A 25,352-nucleotide genomic window follows, 5' to 3' on the forward strand; every position below is an offset into this window, starting at 1 on the left:
GAGAAAAAGAAGAGAAAAAAAAAGGAAAAAAAGGAAAAAAAGGAAAAAAAGGAAAAAAAGGAAAAAAAAAAGGTACAAAGTGACTTGCGCTAATACCAACTTGGCATTTGCTCTGTTTGTATTAGATCACACCAATCTCTTCCCTTTGCCTTTTTCTTGGAAACCGACTCATCCAACATTCGTAGTATTCATACTAGTAGTTGGGCACTGAAATGTATCAAAGTGGTTGCCTTGGAGCCGCATATTCCCTTCTCCGGGAAACTCCACTTCCTCTCTCGCCAACCATCAGTCACCAAGTGATAGTGGTGGCGTCTATCGACATCATTGCCAACTCATTAGGACAGGGCTGTTCCCCACTTGGAGGGGAAGAAAGAGGGGAGAATAACCTGTCACTTCCAATGCTCCAGTCACAACATTTGAAATTATATGCAGTATAAGTCCGGCCCTTTTGCATATTGATTGATCCCGGGGTTTCGCCCCTTTGACCCGGGTTGGTCATGCAGGCCAAGGCCTAGATTATAGCTGGACTGGGCCTAATAAACCAATAAACCAACTCACTAACTTGTTGGTTTTTGTATACTTCATGTTGGCTACAGTATATATACAACATTTAAGTAGAGAATGTATCTACATCTGGGTAATAGTGACAATGGCAATGTGCATAGATCTGCCTAAAAGGCGAATACCACTATGTACTAATGTACCTTTGGAGTTTCCTCGCTTTATTGGAACGCCAGGCGACCATTAGCCACCTGCGGCACCTAGGCATCTGGGCACCTGGGCACCTGGGCGCTCTGTATACTTCTTTACCTGAGGTCATACCCCTTGATGGAAATAAAGGCTTAACCTCGGAAAGACCCTGAAATGAATCTGGAGTCGATACATAATCCATCGAAGCCTGAGTCCAATTGATGTCATCACCAGCTTCATCCCGAATAGTTCGCCAGGCCCTCGCAGAGCGCCGATCACCACATCCTACCATGGTACATTGTAATGAGGCATGTCATCGGAACCATTTACGCGAGCTTGTTTACTTTTTTTTTTTTTTTTTTTTTTCTTAACTTTTTTTGAGTGATGATTCCTCGGTATTTCCCAACATCACACATCCCACGTGAGATTCTTTCAAACAGTCTCATTTTGAAACACTCTTGTGGCTGAGTCTGTGGCACGGCCAAGGGTACCAAGGGATTCGAGAGAAGGATCAAAGTCAATTTCAATTCTGAGACGATCGGAAGCTTTTATCCCCATCCTTAATCCAACACAAACTCGGGAAGCCGAGTGTACAGTCACATGCACATGTACATCAAACTGATGTCCTCTACGAGCCACAGGCGCAAGGGAAGCCACACTGGTTCTAGCCTAGAAAACCCTTGCAGATCGACTCTGTCTACTACGTAGATGTAAACACAACCTGCCAAAGACCGTCATTGAATCAGCCTGCAATCAATTCCCTCGCCTCGCTCTAATGCAAGGATCGCTGGATCGAATCAACAAATGATTAATGACCTCATGATCGTATGATTTGGTCGCAAGATTTGGGGGGAATCGTGGAGAGTTGAAAAAAAAGTGCTGAAGTTCCCTAGTTGTCAGTGAAGGAGATCCATTTAGTAGGAGTGCTGCTTGCAAGATCTGGCGGGTTATAAGTAGTTGCACCTAAGTATGTTGTTCAACCTAGTCAAGAACTCATTCGTATGGTAGGTCGGGTGTGCTCCGTCTTGACAAAAATGAAATGACATATGCCGAGACGTTCATCCCGGGTTGCGAAGAAGTGAACGCGTGGACCATACCTGTGGAAGCAATCCTTGATCATGATCGTCGGTGATGAGGTTTCGTCTAACCTGTGTGACGCGTTGCTGTTGATGGTTAACCATCAAAGAGACAGAATTCCAGTCGGCAATGTAATAATCGTCGACTTTGGAACGCTCCTGAAAAACAACCGAAATCTGAAAGCGACCGAGAAGCATTGCGAGTAACGTGATGGAGGAAGTACTTGTTAGCCCGTTAAGCGAGTCAGACATCATTTGTGTGTACCTGATCTGCAGCCCACTGATCCTCATCTCTTTTCATGCACATGGGCCCAGATGCTTCGGCAAGGTCCAGTCAAAACAGACCACTCGGGTTGAGAAAATGCAAGTAGGCGCAGTAGTGAGTACGAATCTCAAAATCTAGCCGAGTCTTCCATGTACACATTAGTCCCGATGTCTTCTTTTGTCTAGGGTCGCTTGGTTGTTTATAGAATACTGGACCCACCAGATTCGTAAGTCGGCACCGAGATCAAGATATTTCCCTCCATACAGTCGACATTTTGTGAGGTGATCTCTGACCGGCAACCTTGGAATGAACCAGCCCCCCCCCCCCCTTTCTCTCTCAAATCTTCCTATTGACAATGATAACTGTACACAGTGCATGGAAGCAGCACTGCGAGGTCTGTGCCGGGATTGATAACGACATTGGAGAATGCTGGGATCCACTTGGCGCTATTATTATCTACCGAATGTAACATTTCCCCTATCTTTTTTTTAAGTCGAACGATTCAATGGTTCGGCAAAATCTAAACATAGTACATGATATGGAGCTATCGGTCATGGATGATGGATTTTAAATGTAGGATCAAGGCCCGCTACTGGAGTACATCTGTACTTTAGCAATATCTTGAAAAAGGGGAGAGGGGAGAACAGTCCAGTGAGATTCAATCAAAATCAATAGTTATGGAATGTGGAGTCTGGGGACGAACGCCACGAGGCCATTGAGCTTTCTTTGAACCACATGCCCCCTATCATGGAGCTTGAACTAAGTATTGAACCTTAGGAGGCCCGAGACATGAGACTAGGATTGACCATGATTGGAAGAACAAAGACGCCCCGACATCGCAAGCGCCCGAGGTCTCGACTCGAAAGAATCCTGAAAGGGCCGATGCTGATCTTCAATGCGCAGGTCGCACGCAGAGTCCCCTCTCGCTCTCGTAAGCGTCGGTATAATACATAGACAAAGGGGGGGGAATTACCGGATTTGAGTTAGGGGGTAAAAAAGAGACCACACGGGGGCCCATCAATCAGTGTGCACGCGCCATACTACTCAGTACATACACACTGTATTTGTACATGCTTTTTGATCAACACTCTGTTTGGCGCTGGAGCGGCACGATATCCAAATAAATCTTCAGGTCTAAGCCCAAGCCTCAATGGATTCATTTCCCCCGCTTTATCGTCTTATTCCAACCTGGGTTTGGCTCGGCTCAAGCACTAAGGGAGGCTTGTTAACCTAAACCGTTCAGGGATGGTGGTCACGGCGCAACTAAGTTGTATGAGACTAGGCCCGCAAGCGGGGGCATTGTACTAGTATCTGAGTCCCGTGTTTCGCTTGGTGATTGCATCGAGGAAAAGAGGATTAGAGGATTTTGGACAAAGGGCGTTTAGACCATTACGGTTGCAACGGAAGGCATCCTGCAGTGCTGCCAGTCGTGGAGAGGGGATCCACTTTAAGAAAGACACAAGAGGGAACTGTCTTCGTTCTCGTTGCGAGAATCTTGGAAGTACCTCCGTACTAACCTAGAAATAGAATCAATACGAGAAAAATGGTAGTTGAGTAAATTAAATCTATTAATCTATCTTATTACCGTTAGTGAGAAACCGAGCCAGCGATTTTGTATTTTCAATCAAGTGATCAATGAGGACTTGATTATTGGGGAAAACCTTGGGAACATTGGGAACATTGAACCTTGAAGTTCGGAAGCCCCCGGTAAAAGAAACCATTGGAATTACTTGAACCATTGAATCATTGAGAATCTTGGTTACCATGAACCGTCGTGGCGGGGGAGAGTCCCGTGCCGTCATGGTTGTACTGGAAGCGCCCTTTGTTTACAGAAAGGAAAAGGCGGAAATACATCCACGGGTTATTCAGGGGTAAAGTGGACCCTGGACCCACGGAGATGGACAGTGAGTGGTGGACATAAACCAGGAACCAGCAGTGGATCGGCGGTGGTTAGGTGGATTGGTTCAGGACGAGCGGGCTGAAACCACTAAAAGAACGGCTTCATTTCAAATCCATGGGAATTCTATAGTGCAATTTAAAGGTGCATTGCATTTGGAAATGAAACAAGCAACTTGGTTATCTTAAAAAAAAAACATTTACATATGAGAGTATGTATTCTATGTAGACAAGTGAACTATTTCAACGATCAACTCCAAGTAAGGAAGTTGTCTCATTGGATTTGTTAGCGTGGGGACTTGCACTGCCGATCGCGTTATTTAGTGGATGATTGGGTTCGGACTTGGACTTTAGCGGCACAGTAAAATTACTTGAGACTCGGTCACAGTGAAACGAGCATTGATCCCACACGCCTTCAACTTAGATTCTTATCCAATCAGGGGTTAAAGAGGGTCCATCTCTTTTCATTATGTTTCGGGCAGTGCAACTCGGACCCGGTACCGAGTACTTTGAATCTACAGTGGATATTGCGGAGAGATCAAGTCACTGTTACCCATGACGAAACTACCATATAGTAACGTAATGTCCCGTATGTCCCGTACGGCAGTACACAAGTACAACAACTTGCCTCACCGTTACTTTACCACAGGCCCTGCAGGTACCAGACCAAAAAAAAGAACTAAACTAGAAGAAAAATAATTTAAAAAAAATAAAAAATAAAAAAAAGCCAAGAGACTATTCTCCACATCCCCCCTTTTTCTCAAGCAATTGCTTTATTTTGATTTATTCTTTTGGGGATTTTCATCGGTTTTAGGGGCCAAAACAGATGCGGTGTTTGATCTCCGGCTAATCTCCCTGTTCATACAAAGGGCCCCAAAATCCCCCCGTGCTATCACTCTTTCTTTCCTTCTTCAAGTACAATCTTCGTTGCCTACGCATTCCAGTCACTCTCTAGACTTCGGTCATCCACTCTTTCAACCCAACTACTACATTCATTCCCTAAGCTTTCACGCTTTTAATCACCTTCACGGCCCTATTTCAGTAAACCACATTCAAAATGCGTTTCACCATTGCCACCATTGCTTTCTTCGCCGGCCTGGCTGCCGCCACCGCTGGTGCCGACACCACCGTCTACGAGACTGATGAGGTCACCATCACCTCCTGCGCCGCCACCGTCACTGACTGCCCCGCCCGTGAGACCTCCTCCGTCCCCGCTGTCGTGACCTCCGTCCCCGCCGCTGTCACCTCCGTCCCCAGCGGTGCCGGTGCTGAGTCCTCGCCCGCTCCTTCCAGCGGTGCCCCCGCTGGCAGCGCCCCCGCTCCCTCCGCTGCCCCCAGCTGGACCACCTCCGTCCCCGCTGTTGTCTCCTCCGTCAGCGTTCCCGCTGGTAACGGTGGCTCCCCCGCCGGTGGTGCCTCCCAGTCGTGGTCCGTGGTCTCCCACACCACCTGCATTCCCACTGTCATCTACTCCACTGTCCCCGTCCCCATGGGTACCTCCCCCGTGACCGCTGGCTCCGGCTCCGCTCCCCACGCTCCCTCCGGCAGCAAGTCTGCCGGTGTTGCTCCCAGGTAAGCTATCGATTCCTAGATCTATATATTCAGATCCATGTCCTTCACATCACATTGTATACTAACATATCCATCTCAGCGGCGCTGCTGCCACCTCTGCTGTTGCCTCCCCCTCCGCCACCCCCGCTTACAGCGGTGCTGGTGCCGTCTCTGGCTCCATTGGCTTCGCTGGTCTCGCTGCCATCGCTGCCTTCGTTCTGGCTTAAATGATTCCATCTATCGATGGACGAGCTATATATCTCTAACTCCACTTCACGGTGGGCTTGAAGCGTATAGTTTAAATCCGGAATGGTATGGTACGGGAGTGGAGAAGATTTCTTTGTGATTTAAATAGGTTCTGGTGATTTTATATACCTGACCGATGTCGATTGTATCTTGCTTCTGATTGGATATGCTTTATCCCCTTGTGCTTTTTGTTTTCTTCTCGATATACATATTTCCTCTTCTTGGGCTTCCTGGATAGCTTCGAAAGTTTGTGTGAAGCGCTTGGTGGCTTGAGCACGACCTTAATGTAAACCATGACCGCTTTCACCTTGATTTCCTCGCTTTCCAGCGTTTCCCGTAACCCCTTTTTTTGGAATGTACCCATACCACTTTGCTACCATATTTCCCTTGTAATCTAGATACATGAGAATTGATTTCAATCCGTGCATGTGTTCAAATATCTCTACTCTACCACTTGTAGTTTTTTTTGGGTTTAGACTCCAAGGGTAGTGCTTTGTGTAGTCTTTTGTGCTGCCAGGCCCAAATCCTCTAGTCATCTCATTTCCAGGTGTTTTAGTTTTTGAGCTAGCCCAAGTCTCCAATTGGATTGGTCTAATGTCAAATTGTGACTCGAGTCTGCGGGTGATGAGGTTCTGGCTAGCTCTCCCAGTTTGGTCGCGTCCCTATCAATTGATTGGTCCACTGTCTCTGCTTGTGGCAACCGAAAACCCCTGATTCAAAAATCATCAATTGATTGAGAGTATGACCATGGACATACTACTATCAATCGTCTAGATACTCTATTTGATTAAGCCCAGGTATTCCGTACAGCCTTGGAGAAATACGGAGTTATATTTGGACCGACGTCCTCCCTCATGTCTGGGAATGTTTTAACATTTGAATTGAGAGAAATTCCCTCTTAACTTACAGTTCCAAAGTTATTGCTGTGTCGTTTTTTACAACCCGATACGAAATTCAATGTTCACATGTTTCAGCTGTCCTTACCTAAAGAAGTCTTTCTCATACTCATCAACTACAACATTTTGAATACTTATATTACTCCTTTATTTTCACATTCCAACTTATTCTCCACACATCTAGGAAGCTCGATCAATAGGTACATATAACCATGGATCGCACCGACTAGTTAATTCCACATACACATGTGCTCTTCCAAGGTTCATATATCAGACATTGATACCTACTAGGCAGGTATTCCATTACTGAGCATTATGCACCTTTGAACTCTGTTAATTTGAATATCTCATTTAAGCAACCTTGGAAATTTCCAAGAATCCAGAATCTGACTTATAGAAATCAAAGAATTATTCACATGCTTGCGTTCGTTACATCATGATATTACACGAAGAACTTGATATTCAGACATGATTACGCCATTGACTTAGACTGCAAGGGGCAAAAAGCAAGGCAGGGACGGAAACAGCAAACATCCAACCATTGATGCATGTGGAAGATAATTTGGAAGTAGTAGCAAACGACCACCGGGAACCGACAGCGGCCAGCACTTGAGCGCTTCACCGCATTGAAACACAAGCAGGAAGACAAAGGCCCAAGAAATCAAGAAACAGCACTTGAGCCCCAGATTGACGAAGCCCAAAACCACTTAAGCCTGATTTCTACAAGCTTGAGACCTCGAGACTCATTACCTACATACATACCTAGTGGGTACTAGTAGGTAGTTGAACGAACTGTTGGCCAGGTGATCAATTGAGGTTGGGGGCGCTAGAACGATCTATATGTATCCCTAGTCCACTTGTAGAGTATGGGTTCAATGTCTTGCTCAAGTGCTGACTCAATCCACCCTTCATATCATGTTGAAACCTCAGATTTAGCCCCGTAGATCTAATCTTGGATACCAATGTGGCCTGGAAACAATCGAATTTAATCCACTGGTTCTTACGGATAGTGTAGTGGATAGTTTAGTACGTGTACATTTCGGCCCCCAAAGCCCTATCTGGAGCCTTGTGCGGATAATGTAGAAGAGCTTCGCAAGGTTCCGAGCCCAATCGGCTTGGCCAGCGATGGCCCCGTAGAGATACTAGGCTATGAACACATGAGATCATGCCATGATAAAAAGAAAAATAAACAAGCGGGGATATTTTGGGGTTCGAAATCGGGAAAAATTCAGCGGTGGAGTGTTGGGTTCCTATGATCAGAGTGGGCCATGGAAGACGAGCTAATGTTCTTAGTGTTCTTCCTTCAAACCTTCTACAAATCTCCAATTTGCACATGTGCCGGTGTCCAGGTGGCTTTGCGGGACAGAATAATGGAGAGCAATTCTTAACCTCGCATACTTTGAGAAATTTCCAATGTCAACGGTTTTTTACTTCGAGAATTGTGAACATTAGAGTATTCTTCTTATTGTAATTTGTTAAAGATCTGGCTCGATCCTGTAGATAAATGGGGAATTGGGATAAAAAGACAACGTCAAGTTCTATTAGAAAAATGAAGTCAAAGTTATACTTCAATTCAAGTACATAAGTCGAGGAAATCATCGGAAGTTTTGATAGGACTCCGGACATATCATTGGTGCGCCAAAAATAGTAGACTCCACTTCTCACAACCCTTAGTGGCGTTACTGAGCCCGCTTCCAAGATTAAACTTGACTTCCCACGAGATTTAATGTGCAACTTCAATTTCCGAAATACGATGTTCCAGAGGCCATTGCTTTGATTCTCCGTTACATCGGGCATCCCGAAATTACAAGAATTTCAAAGAGTCAAGACAGTGCAGTCTACAGATGTTGACATACTGAGTATACTACATACTACGTGATATCAGCTTTCTTCCAAGCTTTACCGGCCCCCTTTAGGGCTGTGCTCACAACCGGGGCCAGGGGCTCCATAAAGAAGGTCCCCAGTTAATTTGCATTATTTTAATGTTTTCAATGGTCTGTTCATCGCACTTGTTGTCAGATTGGAATTAGCACGCATCAAGGATCGGGGCTAAAGAGTAGTTCTGTCCAAATCCCCACCATAGATACTGACAACATTGGAAAGCACTCGGCAAAAAACAACACCTGAACACAATGAAGGGTAAGATAACAGAGCTTTTGGGTGGATGTTGGACCTGAAGGCTGGTTGACAAGCCATATTAGGTATCAAGTCTATTGGGCATGATATTATCAAGGCATGTCTAGATACTGTCAATGATTTGCTTAGGGCTCCAACACTTTACTTAGCCATGTGGCGGTGAGAAAAATCCTGCGAACTTATGGAAACAAAGGATTCTATGGATCCTTCTCCATTTACTATGTTCGGGAAGAAGAGAGGGGTTCATAGTGCCCGCCCGCTTATCCAGAGCCACACTTAAGACATCATCGCCCCAAGACTTGGGAAACGAATCCGACACTCCCGCGTCTACCAATCCTTATAAATCATCCCTTTACCCAGAGAGACTGTGTCTTTTAAGTGGTTCAATATCTCGGCAGTTTCTACCGAATACTACACTGAGTTTCATCTCCGGATCCAAGTTTCAAAATTCAACGAGGCCTTTCCCACGCCCCACTATTTATCCTCTACGAGTTATCAAAGCTTCGATTTCTTCGACTTTATCGAAATACCAAGTGCTTTGGCTGCGGGCTCAGGTACTGTGTCTTTAAGATACCCGGCTCAACACTTACAGCATGCCCTTCTGTGCTCTCCTCCAAAAATGTCCACTGGGAATCCAAAAGTATCAAGCTCGCCATAGTGCTCCTATGATAGACTTGTCATCACTCGACGGTCCGCCTATTCTCGATACGAGAAACATTATCTCATCGGGTCCAGTCGACTTCTCATCCTTGGATGGTGGTCCCTTCATCGCCAATTCAGCGACCTGCCTTCCACCAAACCCTACCGTCTCTTGTACTCACGAAGGGCCGCCTACGCCGCAAACCGAAGCACAGTATCATCTGCTTTCAAAGCCTCCCCCCCCAAGGCCAGCCTCCACAGATTCCATGCCATCACGACAACGTCCCAGAGCCGTCAGGCGAAGATCTAGTGTCGATGATGACGCATCGACGAACACCAACCTCAGACGTGCCCCAGCTCGACGAGGCCGAGTGAGCCCTAGCGATGAAAACACTTTGACAGAAGCGCATGGGAATGACGATGATACCCGCCCTACACTTCGACTCTTAACAAACCCGACCGCTCCTCCCCCAAAACGGTCACACACCTGTGATCCTCTTGTCTGGCTGGGAGAAGAGGGCCTGTGGGAGGTACCTCGCCGCTGGCCGTCACGGGCGCCCGGTCCATCTCAAAGTAGTCCACCAAGTTGCAGTCAATACCCTCGCAGGCGATCATCTGTTTCAACTGTGTTCAGTGCCATTCCCGATGGATGGCCAATAAATATGCATCATGGTTGGCCGCCACATCAATTCGACACAGTTCGGGTCCATATCGATAGCGCTTTGGGCGAGTCTCCACCATCATACGAGAGTCACGCTTTCAGTCCCACCTATGTGATGCGAATGCAAGATGGGCCGTTGGTGGGATGGAGTGCTGTCTCACGTCGTGTGCCCAAAGTGCCAGCTTATTGACGGCAGTGATTGACGTCGGCACGAATGGCCCTGTTTTGTTCGACCAAGTCTCAGATTCCCCCCCCTCCAGTTGAGATCTTTGACTGGATAGGATCTCAGACAAAAGGGCGACAAAGATGAACTTGATTCTACCTTGGTAGAACATGACAATTAATACGAATGCCTGGGCGACGAGGCACCGATTTGATACCCCCTCGCTCGTATCTTGGACTTCGGGTCTTTCGGGGACGATCGTGTTTGCATTTTTACATTTTTGATTTTGTTTATTTTTGGAATTTTATTTTTTTCCCTTTTTTTTGGTATTCGAGGGCTTTCTACCTGTATCAATACTATCAATTATGGGCTGGCTCCATGATACACATGCCGCTACGAAGTGAACATATCACGTCTATAATTTACTCCTACAAGTCTTACCCCATGATTTGCTGTCAAATGCACCCCCTCTTTTTTATTTTATTTGTTTTGGTACTTCGGTACTGGGTATGGTTGGGGAGGGGCAGGAAGAGAATATTACCCTGGTGACCTGGTCCAAGTGTCCCAAATGTCGTGTCTGCCATTAGCAAACTGCATATCGGATCCACATCCTCCACCGCTCGTTATAGCCTCGTTATGGTACGTCCAACTGTATTGGCAATAAAAGACCCGAATTGAGGGGGTGATTGAAATGAGAGGCTGGGATCTGATCAATTGTATTCGAAGCTTCTCGAATCCATATCATTTCTATCACATTGGTCCGTTTGATGCAGCGTCATCCTGCGGGAGGATTCGTTGACAGTCGTGTGTCTCCAGTTCTCTTGCGCGCTAACACAGACCAGGAGCTCTCCAGCCTCTGGATTAATTCCTGGGAGTCCACCAGTAATCAAAAAGAAGAAAACAAAGTCGAGGATATAATTGAAAAAAAAGGTGTTGTATTTTTTTTTTCCCTCTTTCTTCAATCTGTTTTTTCCCTTTAACAACTATTCTTCCATCTACCTGTTTCTTTTTTCCCTCCCAATCCTCACTAAAGGCCAGTATCCTACAGTGAATATACGAAGAATAACAAGTATGATTAAGAGTCAAGTTCATACATAACCTTCTTTTTTTGGCATCGGGAGAACCGTGGTTGAGAAGAATCTCTCCCTTTCCTCCCCCCCGATTCGGCGCTTCTACCGCCTTCGTCGTCTTTCGATTTCCAAAGAAAAAAAGGGAAAAAAAGAAAAAAAGAAAAAAAAAAATCTTTTTCCCCCACCCAATGGTCCAACTCGCCCACATCTTCAAAAAGGATAAGGATAAGGAGAAAGAGAGTAAAGACTCGGAAAAATCTAAACCAAAAAAGAAAGTTCCCAAGGACGAATCCGATAGTCCCGTTTCGTCACCACGAACGTCCTTCTCCACCTCCAAATCTCCCAAATCTCATCCCGCTAAATCCCCCTCCAAATCTTCTTCCAAATCACCCACCAAGAACCGATTCTCTCATAGTCGGTCCTCTTCCACATCCACTCCGATCGCTCCTCCCTTCAAATTCGGAACCCGGTCTACCAAAGACCAGGACTCTCATCCTCTCAATCTCCCCCCCGACGAGCTGCGCCGTCGCCTGTCCGCTATGGCGGCCTCACGAGATGACCAACGGAGCTCCATGGACATTGATCCCCAGGAAGCCCAGCAGAAGAACGGTGTGGATACTCAGGAACGCAGTCCGACACCTCCTCCTCACCGTTCAAACTCGGACGCAGGCGAGGCAGACTCGTTCAAGTTGGCCGGAAACAAATTCTTCAAAGATGGCAACTACGCTCGTGCCATCGAGGAGTACAACAAGGGTATGTCTGTGCCCTCACAATGGAAAACTTTCGATACCTCGATTTTTAATTCCCTTTCGCCTCAACACTTGTTCTACATGAGATGTGTCAACTGTGAAACACTAGTTTGCTAAACCTTATTTTTTTTCTTTGTTATAGCCATCGAGATTAACCCCAACTCGTCCGCCTACCTGTCTAACCGCGCCGCGGCTCATATGTCCGCCAAGCAATTCCTGAATGCCCTCGAGGATATTGAGCGAGCCCACGAACTTGACCCCACCAATGCGAAGATTGTGCACCGGTGGGCTAAAATCCTGACTAACCTGGGTCGTCCCGCCGAGTCCCTTGAGGTTTTGTCTCGTGTCCAACCCGCCGCGACCGCTACTGATCGGGCCCCAGCGGAGAAGATGTTGAAGTTCATCCGCCAAGCCGAGGAGACCCTCGCCGAGGACCGCGGTGGCTCGATGGCCATTTTCTGTCTCGACCAGGCCCGCCAAGGTCTCGGATTTGGCGTGAAGGAGCCGCGCAAGTGGACTCTGCTGACTGCCGAGGCGCAGCTGAAGATGAACAACAGCAATTCGCTGGGCAAGGCGCAAGATCTGGCCATCACATTGCTGCGGGAGAACAGCCAAGATCCTGATGCCATGATGATTCGTGCGCGGGCGTTCTACGCCTCCGGTGAGACCGACCAGGCGCTGAAGCTGTTGAAGATGTGTCTTGGGCTGGACCCGGACATGAAGGCGGCAATCAAGTTGTTGCGCATGGTGCAGAAGTTGAGCCGGACAAAGGAGGAAGGTAATGCCGCTTTCAAGGCTAAGGATTACCGTCGCGCTATCGATCTCTGGGGACAGGCTTTGGAGGTGGATCCTTCTAACAAGGATATGAATTCAAAGATCCTGCAGAATCGTGCGCAGGCCTACATCAATCTCAAGGAACATGATTCCGCCATTGCAGACTGTACTGAGGCTTTGCGATTGGATCCCGATTACCTCAAGGCCTTGAAGATGCGTGCCAAGGCCTACGGTGGCGCTGAGAAGTGGGAAGAGGCTGCACGTGACTACAAGAGTGTCGCCGAGAAGAACCCCTCTGAGAAGGGTATTGGAGAGGACATCCGTCGCGCCGAGTTCGAATTGAAGAAGTCCCAGCGCAAAGACTACTATAAGATCTTGGGAGTCGGCAAGGATGCCACTGACAACGAAATTAAGAAGGCCTACCGCAAATTGGCCATCCAATACCACCCTGACAAGAACCGTGACGGCGAGCAAGGTGATGAGAAGTTCAAGGAGATTGGCGAGGCCTATGAGACTCTGATGGATTCTCAGTAAGTTTCTTTTTTTATTTCTCTTGTTCTGCTTTGCAACATACTAACATCTATATCAGGAAGCGTGCTGCTTATGACAACGGTGACGACCTGATGGACCCTGCCGACATGTTCGGTGGTGGTGGTATGGGTGGCATGGGTGGAATGGGAGGTATGGGCGGCATGGGTGGCATGCACGGATCCCATATGAACATCGACCCTAACATCCTGTTCAACATGATGAACGGTGGTGGTGGTGGTGGCGGCTTCGGCGGTGGCCACCAATTCGGCGGTGGTCAAGCTCGCGGTGGCGGCTTCCCCGGCGGATTCTCATTCTAAGAAATCCGACCCCCCAATATTTCTTAAAAATACGACAATACCCTCAAACCCCAGGCCAAGGGATACCAGTTATGAATACTTTTCCCGGAATCATTGTTGAGATCACACGAAATGGTTGGATCACCATATTACTTCGATCTCCCTTCTTGTCGGAGATATTTTCCTCTCCGATGTCGGCCTAAATCGACTACTCCTTGGATGACACATTTTTTACCATCCATGCCCTAAGACGAGAAGACGATATCCATCTATGGTTGGCGAGAAGGTGTGCGGTCACACCTCAATTCTTTTCGCCATGTACTTTGAAGCTTCCTGAAGCAAAATGATTCCCAACGATAGACACCTGTTTTCTACATTGCCTTTATTTACCCCGTTCTCGTTTTTACCTCTTCTTTCCCCTTCTTATTTTCCAATTTTCAATTTCCCATTTTTCAGTTTCCAATTTTTTTACTGCCTCTTTCCCCCCATTTTGAGCTGAGCAGAGCTGCGGTTGTGTACATGAGTACTGGAGGGGATCCAATGAATAAATGACCGCGGTGCATTTTCCTGGACTGGTTAGATTCACCGGATTTGCGATACATCAAACATCATTCTTGGAGTTTTTTTCTTACAAATTTACTCGATTCTCCTAGGGGTTTGCTGCCCTTGAAATGAATTGAAGATTCCTTGCATTCTATGTTCAACTGGTCTGGTTTCACTTCCATAAGTTCGACATTCCATACGTCATGTGAATCCAGGCAGGCATTTGTCCCGAGATCGAAGACTCGTCAATTATGTAAATACTTTGGATCAAGTTCACGGGTATAGATGTTGCAGTCTAATGTATGATTTAGTAGTAGGTAGGAAACCTTGGAATTCAATGTTTTCCACGTGTTGTACTAGATGCTACATAGTTCAGCTCTATCGGGCAGCATCGTCAAGGACAAGGAAACATCCAGCGTTTCCAAGGTTGAAAACTTAAGTTGGAACATTTGAACATTCAAATTTTATCGGGAGACTTCAATGTTGCACAAGAACCAGTCTTCCCTTTCTCTACAAATGGGAATATCTACCTATAACTACCATGTAACCACGAGCGAAGAACAGTGCAAATATAAGAGCGACATCGCTAATTCACTTCAATAATGGTCTGTGCTATATACGTCCCCAACCAACTTAATCATCCACATGCTGGTCAACTGTACTAAAGATTAAAAACAAAGCGTATAAAACATGAGGCATAATGACAAATATGACAGGGGGGAATCTCAAAAAATGTTTGTGGGAAGGCATAACGAATGAATGTACCAGAGAAGAGAGTATGCAGCAAACTCCGCCGCTAATGGGAAACGAAAGTGCAGGGATGAGTGGTAACGGCGCCCAAAGATGAAAGATCAAAAAGTAAAACAAGACAAGGGAAGAGAATCAATCGCTAAAACATGGGAAGACATGTGGTCAAAATAGTCCAAATATGACCTCCTAGCTACCAAATCGTAGGTAGTAAGTAGATAGGAGAATGATGAAAGAAGACCAGTATAGATCATTCCAGTCTTAAATGTATCCAAGGCCACCGAGAACGCTCTTGCACTCTGGAATAGGTAGATGGGTGACGCCTAGGTTGCGAACAAGAGCTCCGGCACGTAGACGCTGGAGACCAATAGCGACCTTCCAGGCCTCTGTATCCTGCAGGACAAAAACATACCGTTTACCCTCTTGATCGCGTATGCTTGCGCGAAGAACATGGAGACCACGGAACTCAGACTGGGGAGCGCGCGCCTCGTTGATCCCACTGGCATTGGCACTGCGAGCGAAGCATGCGCTCGGAGAAGCCAGACGGCAGGTATTCTTGCACACCTTGAGCAGGTTGGTAAGGAATGCGTCGGACTCTTCGTTGGTGGGCACCGAATGGGCACCTGCGCCACGGCGGAAGGAGAACGGGTTGGTAGAGCCTGGCTTGGCGGGCGGTTTGCCCATCTGGGGACACCAGACTTCAGTCAGCTTCAGGGTCCAGGCCTTCACGTCCCATTCACGTTGTCCAACTCCTCGAAGGTCGTCATCGACGAAGAGGCCCTCTGTTGTGATTCGCAGCACAAGCCCGTCGGTAACCATACCCTGACCCGAGACAAGTTGCGAAACTGGGGTCTTCATGAAGGCATTGTTGAATTGGTAGACGCCCTGGATCACAATCTTGTCAGGGTCCTTGGTAGAGTATGCACTGCGGCTTGATGGGGGAGGTGTTGTGCGTGAAGTCGATTGAGATGGCGCATACGATGACTCGGAGTAAGCAGAGTCCCCAGATGCGCCGCCATACGGGCGCCGTGGACGGTCATAGGGCCGAAATGAATAGGCATCGTCTTCCATGGAGTCCACGGTCGTCCTGGCAGTTGGGAAGGGCGGCTGTTGTTTTCTGGGGGACGGGGTCCGAGGAGCACTGGTGGCACTCGCGGGCGCAGCAGGTTTGCTGTTTGCTGCCTTTTCTTTAGCCTCTTGGGCCTTCTTCTCTGCATATCTTTTCGCAGCAGCCTCTTTAAGGGCGGCAAACTTGGCCATGGCCTCCTTTTGCGCAGCGGCCTTTGCAGCCGCTTCTTTCTCGGAGGCTTCTTTGGCAGCCTTTTCTTTTGCTTCTCGTGCCAGCCGGTCGGTTGTTGCCTTTGCTTCGGCAGTGAGCCTTTCGGCCTCGGCCTTGGCTTCAGCAGCCTCCTTTTCATGCTTTGCGCGCGCTTCGGCAACTTCTTTCTCCAAGCGCTCGCGAGCTTCTTTCTCTGCGGCTGCCTTGGCGGCTGCCATTTCTCGTTCAAGCTGCTCGCGGCGTTCCTTGAGCTCCTTTTCCATAGCCTCGCGCTCTGCTGCTCTTTGTTTCTCTTTGGCTTCTTGTTCTCGCTTACGCTTGAACTCATCCATCCTGCGGCGCAATTCCTCCTTACGCTTAGCCTCTTCACGCTCTCGTTCACGTTCCTTTTCAGCTCTCTGCTTCTCCTTCTCCTTCTCCTCCCTCTCTTTTCTTTCCTTTTCTTTTTGTCTTTCCCTTTCCCTTTCCCTTTCTCTTTCCCGCTCTCTTTCCCGCTCCTTCTCCTTCTCTCTCTCCCTCTCCCTCTCTCGTTGCTCTTTTTCTCTTTGCTCCCTCTCTCTTTCCTTCTCCTTTTCCATCCTTTCTTTCTCCCTTTCTCTCTCTCTCTCCTTTTCTTTTTCTCGCTCTCTGGCCTTTTCTTCTTCCGGATTCGGAGGAGGATCGGCGTTATTCTGATGTTGATTGCCAGTATACTGATTACCCGGCTTTGATCCGCCATAGTTTCCACCCTGTTGCTGTCGTTGTTGTCCTGGTCCTCCCCCGTGGCTCTTTTGTCCAGTGCCCTGATTGGCATTGGACTGACTGTTGGAGCTTGCCCCGCCAGCTCCAGGGCTAGCTTCACTCTTTCCACCTCCAAAAAAACCCTCCATCTTCGACTGCGACAATCCAACTAGCCAGCCAGCAAGGCCTACTCCAAAAGCCACAGTGATCATTGCCATGGTACTATTGCCAGTGCCATTGGAGGAGACAGCAGCAATGTACCAAGTCTTGACAGCCGGTGAAATTAGAGACCAGGCTACTACCAATACCATTGTACTTGCGGCGCCTGCGAGGAAGCTGTTGCGGTTGGTCTGCAAGGATGGGAGATATAGGAATCCGGATCCGGAAGAGTGCGGAGGTATAACAAAGATATCGTAGTTCCCTGTCGGCAAGTCCGAGGATTTGCGGTATTCGCCTTCAGTGGTATGAGGGTTTTCGCCATGCGGCGGCGGAGGGGGCGGTGGTCCATCCATAGCGAGGGGATGCGCGCTTCAATATATATGTAGTATGTTTGCGATCGATGGAAGGTTGTTGCGACCAATTCGAGGGTTGAGTGTTCGAGTCGAAGTAGATATTCGATATCTACTTTGTACGCTGCGCGCCGTTTCCTATTACCCCGCCTGCAACAAACGGGCCCCTGATGACTCTCGCCGATTCAAATAACCTGGCTAGTCCTTAGTAGGACAGGTTCTCGGCGCAAATGTGAGTCGATAACCAGGTCATGTTCGTTGAGAGAGTAGATCTGCACTGAGGCCCTAGGCCACTCAGTGCGCGGGAAGCCGTGTCAGATAGGAGTTTCAAAGAAGAAAAAGTATATACGTCAAGAACCAAGAAAAATGACAATTTCGAGGTTCTGCCAGATGATGGAATTGCGAAAATGGTATGGGGGGTCGTAAGAAGAGGGAGTGCCGGAAGTGTTGCTATGGGGGGGACGGTTTGTTTAGGAGAAAGTGGGAGCCGCTAACGATCGGCGGCTCCATGCAGTAAAGACGTGGCCATCACACAGCCAAAAAAAAACAAGGGCGCCTCGGTTCCGATGTCGCGTTGATTGATGTTTTATCGACAAATTCTTTAAGAAATTTGACATCTTTCCTCTTGTCTGAAATGTTGAATTCTTCGCAGGCCACGCGAGGGGAAGTCCGCTCTTTACTGGACAGATTGGACCCTGTGGCACAGCATGCCAGTTTGGTCTAAGCCTTGCTTCATTCCTTTCTTTGAGATTTGAAGTGGCTTTTTTACATTCAAGTGTTCTCTTTCCCAATATTTAAGAGCGCAATGATTTATATTCTGATTGTGCTATTCTATTTCCTTTAATATTCGCCGTTAAAAGGTACAGATAGTAGAAATAGGTGGATTAACCTGTTTGTTTTGGTTTTCCCATATCAGGGATAGCGTCATCTGCTTACCTCAGTCGATCTTCGGGCCTCAGGCAGATCATGCGCCACCAGTTGACGCTTAGAGCCTCGATGAAAGTCTGATTGTTGATGTCTAGTAGCGAGGAGAGGTTGTTGAGAGTCTTATCATGTAGAGATAATTTAAAACCTCAAGTGCTTGGCATACTACTATCTAGTAAAAAAATTCGATGTATGTTAAGAATACGTAGGAAAGTCTTGGAACATTAGATTCCCATACAGAGGTTCAGGGATGTATATGCCCAGGGTATGCAACATTTCCAACATTGAAGGTTGAATACGAATACGTATCAATACAGGCGGGAAGAGTCCTGGCCCAGGCTACAACCGGAAACCGTGTCGACTTTGCGGTCAAGCGTTGGGGCACTAATAGTTTGGACAGTGGGTCCATGGATGATGGAGTCGAGGGGGAAGAACACGGTTTAGTGTGAGATGAAGACACAATCTAGGACTAACGTCAGGCAAGGCAGTCATTTTGACCTCACGATAAGCTTGGAATATATAGGATGCCTAGATAGAGTTAGAAGTTTCGTACAATAAGTGTACGTGACTGTAGGCGCGATAATCAGCCACCGCATCATGCCCACCAGGAGCGGAGGAATGCCCCATGATCGGGGCAGGCGGCGCGCAGCCCTGATCACAGCCATTCGAGTTTCGAGTCACGTCAACTAGTCATGACAGTCGAATTTATAGCCGTCAGAATAGAATTGAGTAAATCGGATAAGAGGGGAGAAAAGTAAACTAGGAGAAATTCCAGGAGATTTTCACATCTATTCAAGAATCTCTATAGTCATGGTTAAGTATGCAAACCTGCAAACCGCAAGGAGACAGGAACCGCAACGTGACCCGCACCCGATGATTGGATCGTATTCCCCCGACTTTCCATCCATTCCCTTCCTTTTTGCATACTAGTAGTCTCCTCCCCGTCTAACCTTGGAAGAGGCTCTGTGTTTTTGGCTTCTAGCTTGCTCGTGGTAGTCAGGCACTACCTCGTTCATTTTTCTACTTCCCCCCTCCCGCCATCGCTGTCCTCTTGGTCCCCCGAACCCTCTATCCCTCCCCGACTCCTATGCTGCGTCGATAGTTTGTACGACTTCATCCACTCCCCTGCCCTTCAAGGGCAAACCCCCCACTCGACACCATGTCTTCCTTTCAATCCCCTTCCCAGCCCTATCAGGGAAATGCCGCGCCGTCTCGCCAATTCGCCGCGTACAACCCGGTCGCCGCCGCTACAGCTCCCGCGGGGACTTTCCTCCCCGGCACCAAGGTCCAGGTGGGCAGCCACCGTGTTATGGTAGAAAAGTATCTCTCGGAAGGTGGATTTGCTCATGTCTATGTCGTGCGACCGCCGAAACCGATCAATGGTGCGGAGACCGCGGTACTGAAGAGGGTTGCTGTACCCGACAAGTCGGCCCTGGCCAACATGCGCACGGAGGTGGAGACGATGAAGAAGCTCAAGGGCCACCGGCATATCGTGAAATACATTGATTCGCATGCTTCTGAACTGCGCGGGGGCGGTTACGAGGTGTTTCTCCTCATGGAGTACTGCGGGGGTGGCGGTCTGATTGACTTCATGAATACCCGCCTGCAGAACCGGTTGACCGAGCCGGAGATCATCAAGATCTTCTCGGATGTGGCTGAAGGTGTAGCTTGCATGCACTATCTCAAGCCACCTCTACTTCACCGTGATCTAAAGGTGGAGAACGTCTTGATTTCGCGGACCGGGGGCTCGCCATGCTATAAATTGTGTGACTTTGGATCCACGGCTCCCCCCTCGACCTGCTGCTACGTCCGCAGCAGAGGGTCGATTGATTGAGGACGATGTGCAGCGACACACAACTCTTCAGTACCGCAGCCCTGAGATGATTGATGTATATCGGAAGCAGCCCATTGATGAGAAAAGCGATATCTGGGCCCTTGGTGTATTTCTGTACAAACTATGCTACTATACGACACCCTTCGAGGAAGTTGGTCAAATGGCCATTCTCAACGCCACATTCAAATATCCTGCATACCCTCAGTTTTCAGACCGGTTGAAGCTTTTCATTGGTGAGTTTGAGATTCTTCAAAGGGCTTAAAGCAGGACTTGTGTGACTGATTTCTGTAGCGTCGATGCTTAAGGAGCTTCCTGAAAAGCGTCCAAACATCTATGAAGTGGTGAAGGAAGTTTGCAAGATGCAAGGAAAAGAAATTCCTATTCGAGATGTACGTTCGGCTTCGCTATACAACATCATGGTTGAAATACTGACCTGTCTATCCGTCTAGATCTACTCCAATCGATCAGTTTCTGAGGCACGGAAATACCAGGAGTTGCCTCCTACGCCCGTAGAGGCCCCTGCAGCGGGCGCGAAATTCACCCCTCCTATGCAAGAAACGCAAATTACTATCCCCGAGATTGCGCCGATGCGAAGAGGTCGACCCGTGAAGCCCCAGTCCCAACACGACTCTGCTAAGCCGAGTCCTTCTCCGTACCGTGGCTCTTCCAATACATCCTCCGATCCGTTCGCAGCTTTGGATGGGAATTCCCGGAAGAAGAAAGTTGCAGACGAACTATCCAAACGATTCCCCTCACTGGAGCAATTTGACATCCTGCACGAGACAGGCGACAAATTCGACTTTGAGCCGACTTCGAAGGAGTCTAAGCCCGAGGATGAAGAGCTCTCGCAGAGACTCACCAATGCTTTGGCTGATAATGCCTTTGCTCGCAGATCTTCTCCTGAGCGGCAAGAAGTTGCTGCCGGACGGCAATCACAGACATCGCCTGTCCGAACACCCAAGCCACAGGAAATACCCATTCGGCAATCAACCCCATTATACCAGCCTACTCCTAAGCGACCTGCAATGGTTTCAACGGGTACAATGACCTCACCTGCTCAGACTCCTCGTCTACAAGAGCCGAAGTTATCTAGCCGCCCTATTCACCGATTCCCTCCCCCAGAGGAGCAACGGTCTGCAAGTCAGCCGTGGTCTCAAGAAGAGCAGAAAGCTCCGTCGCCCCCATCTTCGAATTTGAGGCTAGAGGCTAGCCCACGGCTGTCATCTGACCAGTTTTCCCACCAGTCGAACTCTGCACGCCCTTCTATGGAAGCACTGCGACGAACTACAACGCTAGATGTGAATGAGCCTGCGGCGAGATCGAGATCTGCGATTGGTAAAGCTCGCCCTGTGTCAGTCCAAGCCTCGGCGCGATTCGAAGCGACGCATGACCACGAGGCTTCACGTTCGTCCTTGGACCTCTCACGCTACGAGGGTGGGGCACCAATTCGCCCTATTCGTACGGAATCGGACCGCGAATATGACCAGCCCAACATATCGTCGGACGTGGATTACCTACGAGTGAAAGAGGAGGAAGAGAGCAACCGAAAGCGTGAGAAGCGGGCTAGCACTGGAGCCAAGCACAGTAAGCGCAGTAGCTTGTCCACCCTGTCCTTCTCTGGAAGCAAGAACTTGTTTGCAGGACGGTTCGGTGATGCATTCCGGCGTTTTGAGAGCAGCAACCCGGAAAAGCCTACGACTCCATCAACAGAAGAAGTTCCCTCTCAACAATTCATCAGCAGCTCGGAAAGCTTGGACTCACCCACAGATAATTTCTCTCCATACCAGGATGATCCTCTAGATGACCTGGAACGCGACGACATCTCCCCAGAGATGCGTCGTGAGCTAGAGCGCCGCCGCCTTTCCCTAGAAGAGAAGCGGGTAGCTAATGCCGCAGCTGAATATCGGCGCCGGGTCGCTGAAGAAGGGGGCGGTAGAGCTGGTGCTGACGGACCTCGGTCTCGTGTGATTCAAAACAGAGTCCAGACATTGCTCGGTGAGACCCAGAAGCCGGCCGTTCCCAAGTCCGCAACTGGCTATGGGAAATACACCGACACCACTGCTTTGCAGGCAAAGCAGGATAGTGTGAAATTCTCGAACACTGGTACACTGCCCATTTCCAAAATTTCCAGTCCCGTCTACACTAGAAATGAGGCAGTTGCTTCGGCTCCTCCCGATCGTCGAGAGGCAGCCAACCCCTCTGTTGGACTTCCACAATCTGCTACCTCTTCGTCTACGCCACGTCCCTCAGCGTCACGTCCACCTGCGCCACCTAAGCCGAAGAATCTGCGTGTGGGTACAAACGAGAGCTCCCGACCAGGCACCAGTGCCAGTCAAGATCGCAGTCCAGCTTTCCAGCAATCATCGGCGGGTCCTGGCGGGGAAGACTGGGAAGCCAATTTCAGTCGGCGATTCCCAAGCCTCTCTGGCATCGAGATGGAGACGGAAATTGAAATCCCCAAATTCCCAAAGCTGCGTACTCGGGAAGTGTAAAGAGTTGTCGATAGATGTGATTTTAGTGTGTGCACTTTAGCGTGTTCTGCCCATACGGGGCGTGTCTTGGCCTCGGGAATGTATGATCGTGTACGGTGATGCATATATAGACAAGTGACATATTGGACTATCGGGATACTTTTTACCAAGTATTTTGCTTTTCGTAACCTGGAGATGCTCAGTGTGATTCAAACATGTTCCGTCCTTGCTTCCTTTACTTCCTGCTTATCGCGATAACGCGCCCTCTCTTATTCTCACTCACACCGCCCTCTACCACCGCGCAACTTCATCGCGCCCACTAAGACTGGAACAGAATTATACGTACAAACTTGCCCTCATGGCTCCAGTTACACTGAAGACGGTCGATGGTAAGTCAGACAAAAGTTCCGACAACTAAGCAAAGCTAAAACAGTGATTCTCAGCCGAACTTAAGGATGCAATTCAGCACCTTTTCGAAATCCAATCCGCCGTGCACGGCTACCTAGGCCCAGAGACCCAACAAGAATTGGTGCGCAAGATGTATGTGCCGTAAACCGTTTTACAATGCCGCTTTTGAGCAACCGAGACTAACAGTCTCTCAGCAAAAACCTCACCCTTACCCTCTCCACGCTGGCCAGCCACGCCGAAGATACAGAGACCGACGGCCAATCCAATGACCCCTCCAATCCCTCCCTTGCTAGTGTCCAGCTTCCACCAGAAATTATCGACTATGTGGACTCCGCACGTAACCCAGACATCTACACCCGTGAATTCGTGGAGCTGGTTCAGCGCGGAAACCAGGATTTGAAGGGGAAACGCGAGGCTTTCGCTGGGTTTCGGGATGTTCTAGCCCGCGAGATGCGAAGCGCCATGCCCGAATGCCGCGGCGAGGTTGATCGCGTAGTTACTGCGACAGGAGGCACTGTAGATCGCGACGCTGGAGCTAGTGCTGGAACCGCGCAGGGACAGTAAGAGTGCAGTATCACATTCGATGATCAATTCGAAAGCGGGGATTGCAAGCAGGTATCTAGTTTGATTCCGTCATTCATTTCCTACCGGCTTGCTTTTACTCAGCGATACACCTTGCCAGTGGCATGACAGGCAATATCAGGAAACACAAGAACATCAGACGATACCGGCTATGGAGGATTCCGTTGACCCCAGATCTCATCTTAGCTACTTGCTGCTATTATGGGAATGGAAGCAGACCTGGTCAACTGCTTGATTACTTGGCCACGCCACGAGTTGCTTAATTTCAGCCGGATGTCCAAAGCTCATCGCTTCAACGGCTCCCGAAGAGCGATGGGCCACTTCTGCGAAGTAGACACCATGCTCCAGACACGAGAGACAAAGGAGGTGGCTGGCAGACTCATTTGGTTCCGCACGGCTTCATTTTGATAGAGAAGGGGACCGTCAATTTGCCAACATCCAGTTCCCTGTTACAACCGTGACCTGGATGCCGCTGTCTTGTTCTCTGGGCGCGTCACAGCAGACGATATCACTACGACCAGATAGCAACACTCAAAGGCTAGACATAAGCTACTACTATATCCAGTGAGTAACGTGATCTCCTGCATATATGTGCTATTGCATATTTCATTCTCTGGGCTGGTCCAAATCTTCCTGTTCAGATATAACATTACGAAAATATGCACAACTTATTAGCGTTTCAAAGCTTATCGGAAAATTAGCATAACGTTCTGTTTTATCCATGAAAATCCCATACATCCCCGAAGATTTCCCCTCCACGGAAAAGGCAGTTGTGGGCCTTTAGCGCCTGCATGTAGACAATTGATTTGTGCTTACCACGTTCAATCCCTGCTTCGTTGTCTCATTCTTTCTCCTACATCTCTCCGTGATACAAATTGTTTATGCGCTTTTTTCTCTTTGCGTGTTACATAAGCTCCCTTCGCCAAAAGACAAGACACATATGGAGTATCGCCAATACCCGCGAGAAGAAAATGGGTGTCCTGGGTATTCCTTTGATACTGTACAGCATCGGGACTATCTAGGTGGGAGGGGTAGGTTCTTAGTCACCCAGAGATCAAAATTCAAGCTTGAGGACCAACACATCCATCATTTCTTTCTAGCATATAATTCACTGGATATGGAAAGTTATTTACAATCTATATTACCACCCTCTTGCTCGGTTTCCGGGCCCTGCGCTTGCCAAGATAAGCAATGTGTGTTTTCCAGCGAGGGAAACCTCGAAAGTCTCACAGATGAAAACAACTTGAAGCTGACGGAAAACCAGGGACCGTACTGTGCTTGGCTCTTGAGTGGTCGTCAGCCATATACGCTTCTTGGCCTCCATCTCAAATATGGTAAATCGTCTATAGAACATCCAGGAACCGAACTAGCTGAAAGTTAACCGGATTTTAACCATGATTAATAGGCCCCGTTGTGCGCACTGCCCCAAACGAGCTGTCATTCAATACAGCACAATCATGGAAAGACATACATGGGTTTCGCCAGGGTCACCAAACATTTATCAAAAGTGATTTCTACGATTGAGGCAGTTTTGCCGATCGAGTTCACTCCATTGCCAGCGAGCGTGATCCCACCGAACACGGCATTATGCGAAGATACCTTGCGCACGCCTTTTCAGACCAATCCCTCACAGAATAGGAGCCTCTTATCGCCAACATCATCGACCGATTTGTCCAGCAAGTTGGGTTGAAGGGGC

General features: G+C 48.5%; 7 protein-coding genes across 7 annotated transcripts; 6 read left to right on the plus strand and 1 right to left on the minus strand.

Moving 5' to 3' along the window:
- Window positions 1-4,984: 4,984 nt before the first annotated feature.
- On the plus strand, window positions 4,985-5,705 carry N7466_002007 (GPI anchored serine-rich protein; the record flags this gene model as incomplete). The annotated part of the gene is made up of 2 exons (XM_057161405.1): window positions 4,985-5,499; window positions 5,579-5,705. 2 exons carry the CDS (start codon window positions 4,985-4,987, stop codon window positions 5,703-5,705), a joined length of 642 nt encoding a protein of 213 aa, XP_057024690.1.
- Window positions 5,706-9,349: 3,644 nt separating this feature from the next.
- N7466_002008 (uncharacterized protein) lies at window positions 9,350-10,246 on the plus strand (the record flags this gene model as incomplete). The annotated part of the gene is made up of 1 exon (XM_057161406.1): window positions 9,350-10,246. One exon carries the CDS (start codon window positions 9,350-9,352, stop codon window positions 10,244-10,246), a length of 897 nt encoding a protein of 298 aa, XP_057024691.1.
- A 1,231-nt stretch (window positions 10,247-11,477) lies between these two features.
- Window positions 11,478-13,660, plus strand: N7466_002009 (DnaJ and TPR domain protein; the record flags this gene model as incomplete). The annotated part of the gene is made up of 3 exons (XM_057161407.1): window positions 11,478-12,042; window positions 12,181-13,342; window positions 13,402-13,660. The coding sequence occupies 3 exons, from the start codon at window positions 11,478-11,480 to the stop codon at window positions 13,658-13,660; spliced, it is 1,986 nt and encodes a 661-aa protein (XP_057024692.1).
- Window positions 13,661-15,190: 1,530 nt separating this feature from the next.
- On the minus strand, window positions 15,191-17,440 carry N7466_002010 (uncharacterized protein; the record flags this gene model as incomplete). Its single annotated transcript, XM_057161408.1, has 1 exon — window positions 15,191-17,440. One exon carries the CDS (start codon window positions 17,438-17,440, stop codon window positions 15,191-15,193), a length of 2,250 nt encoding a protein of 749 aa, XP_057024693.1.
- Window positions 17,441-19,520: 2,080 nt separating this feature from the next.
- N7466_002011 (putative serine/threonine protein kinase) lies at window positions 19,521-22,687 on the plus strand (the record flags this gene model as incomplete). The annotated part of the gene is made up of 4 exons (XM_057161409.1): window positions 19,521-20,127; window positions 20,177-20,428; window positions 20,487-20,584; window positions 20,645-22,687. The coding sequence occupies 4 exons, from the start codon at window positions 19,521-19,523 to the stop codon at window positions 22,685-22,687; spliced, it is 3,000 nt and encodes a 999-aa protein (XP_057024694.1).
- A 337-nt stretch (window positions 22,688-23,024) lies between these two features.
- On the plus strand, window positions 23,025-23,638 carry nut2 (mediator complex subunit NUT2; the record flags this gene model as incomplete). The annotated part of the gene is made up of 3 exons (XM_057161410.1): window positions 23,025-23,055; window positions 23,110-23,206; window positions 23,269-23,638. The coding sequence occupies 3 exons, from the start codon at window positions 23,025-23,027 to the stop codon at window positions 23,636-23,638; spliced, it is 498 nt and encodes a 165-aa protein (XP_057024695.1).
- Window positions 23,639-24,773: 1,135 nt separating this feature from the next.
- On the plus strand, window positions 24,774-25,346 carry N7466_002013 (Short-chain dehydrogenase/reductase SDR; the record flags this gene model as incomplete). The annotated part of the gene is made up of 3 exons (XM_057161411.1): window positions 24,774-24,990; window positions 25,062-25,142; window positions 25,165-25,346. 3 exons carry the CDS (start codon window positions 24,774-24,776, stop codon window positions 25,344-25,346), a joined length of 480 nt encoding a protein of 159 aa, XP_057024696.1.
- Window positions 25,347-25,352: the final 6 nt, after the last annotated feature.

This window comes from Penicillium verhagenii (assembly GCF_028828195.1).
Source record: "Penicillium verhagenii strain IBT 33310 chromosome Unknown utg000003l_segment0_segment0, whole genome shotgun sequence".
NCBI lineage: Eukaryota > Fungi > Ascomycota > Eurotiomycetes > Eurotiales > Aspergillaceae > Penicillium > Penicillium verhagenii.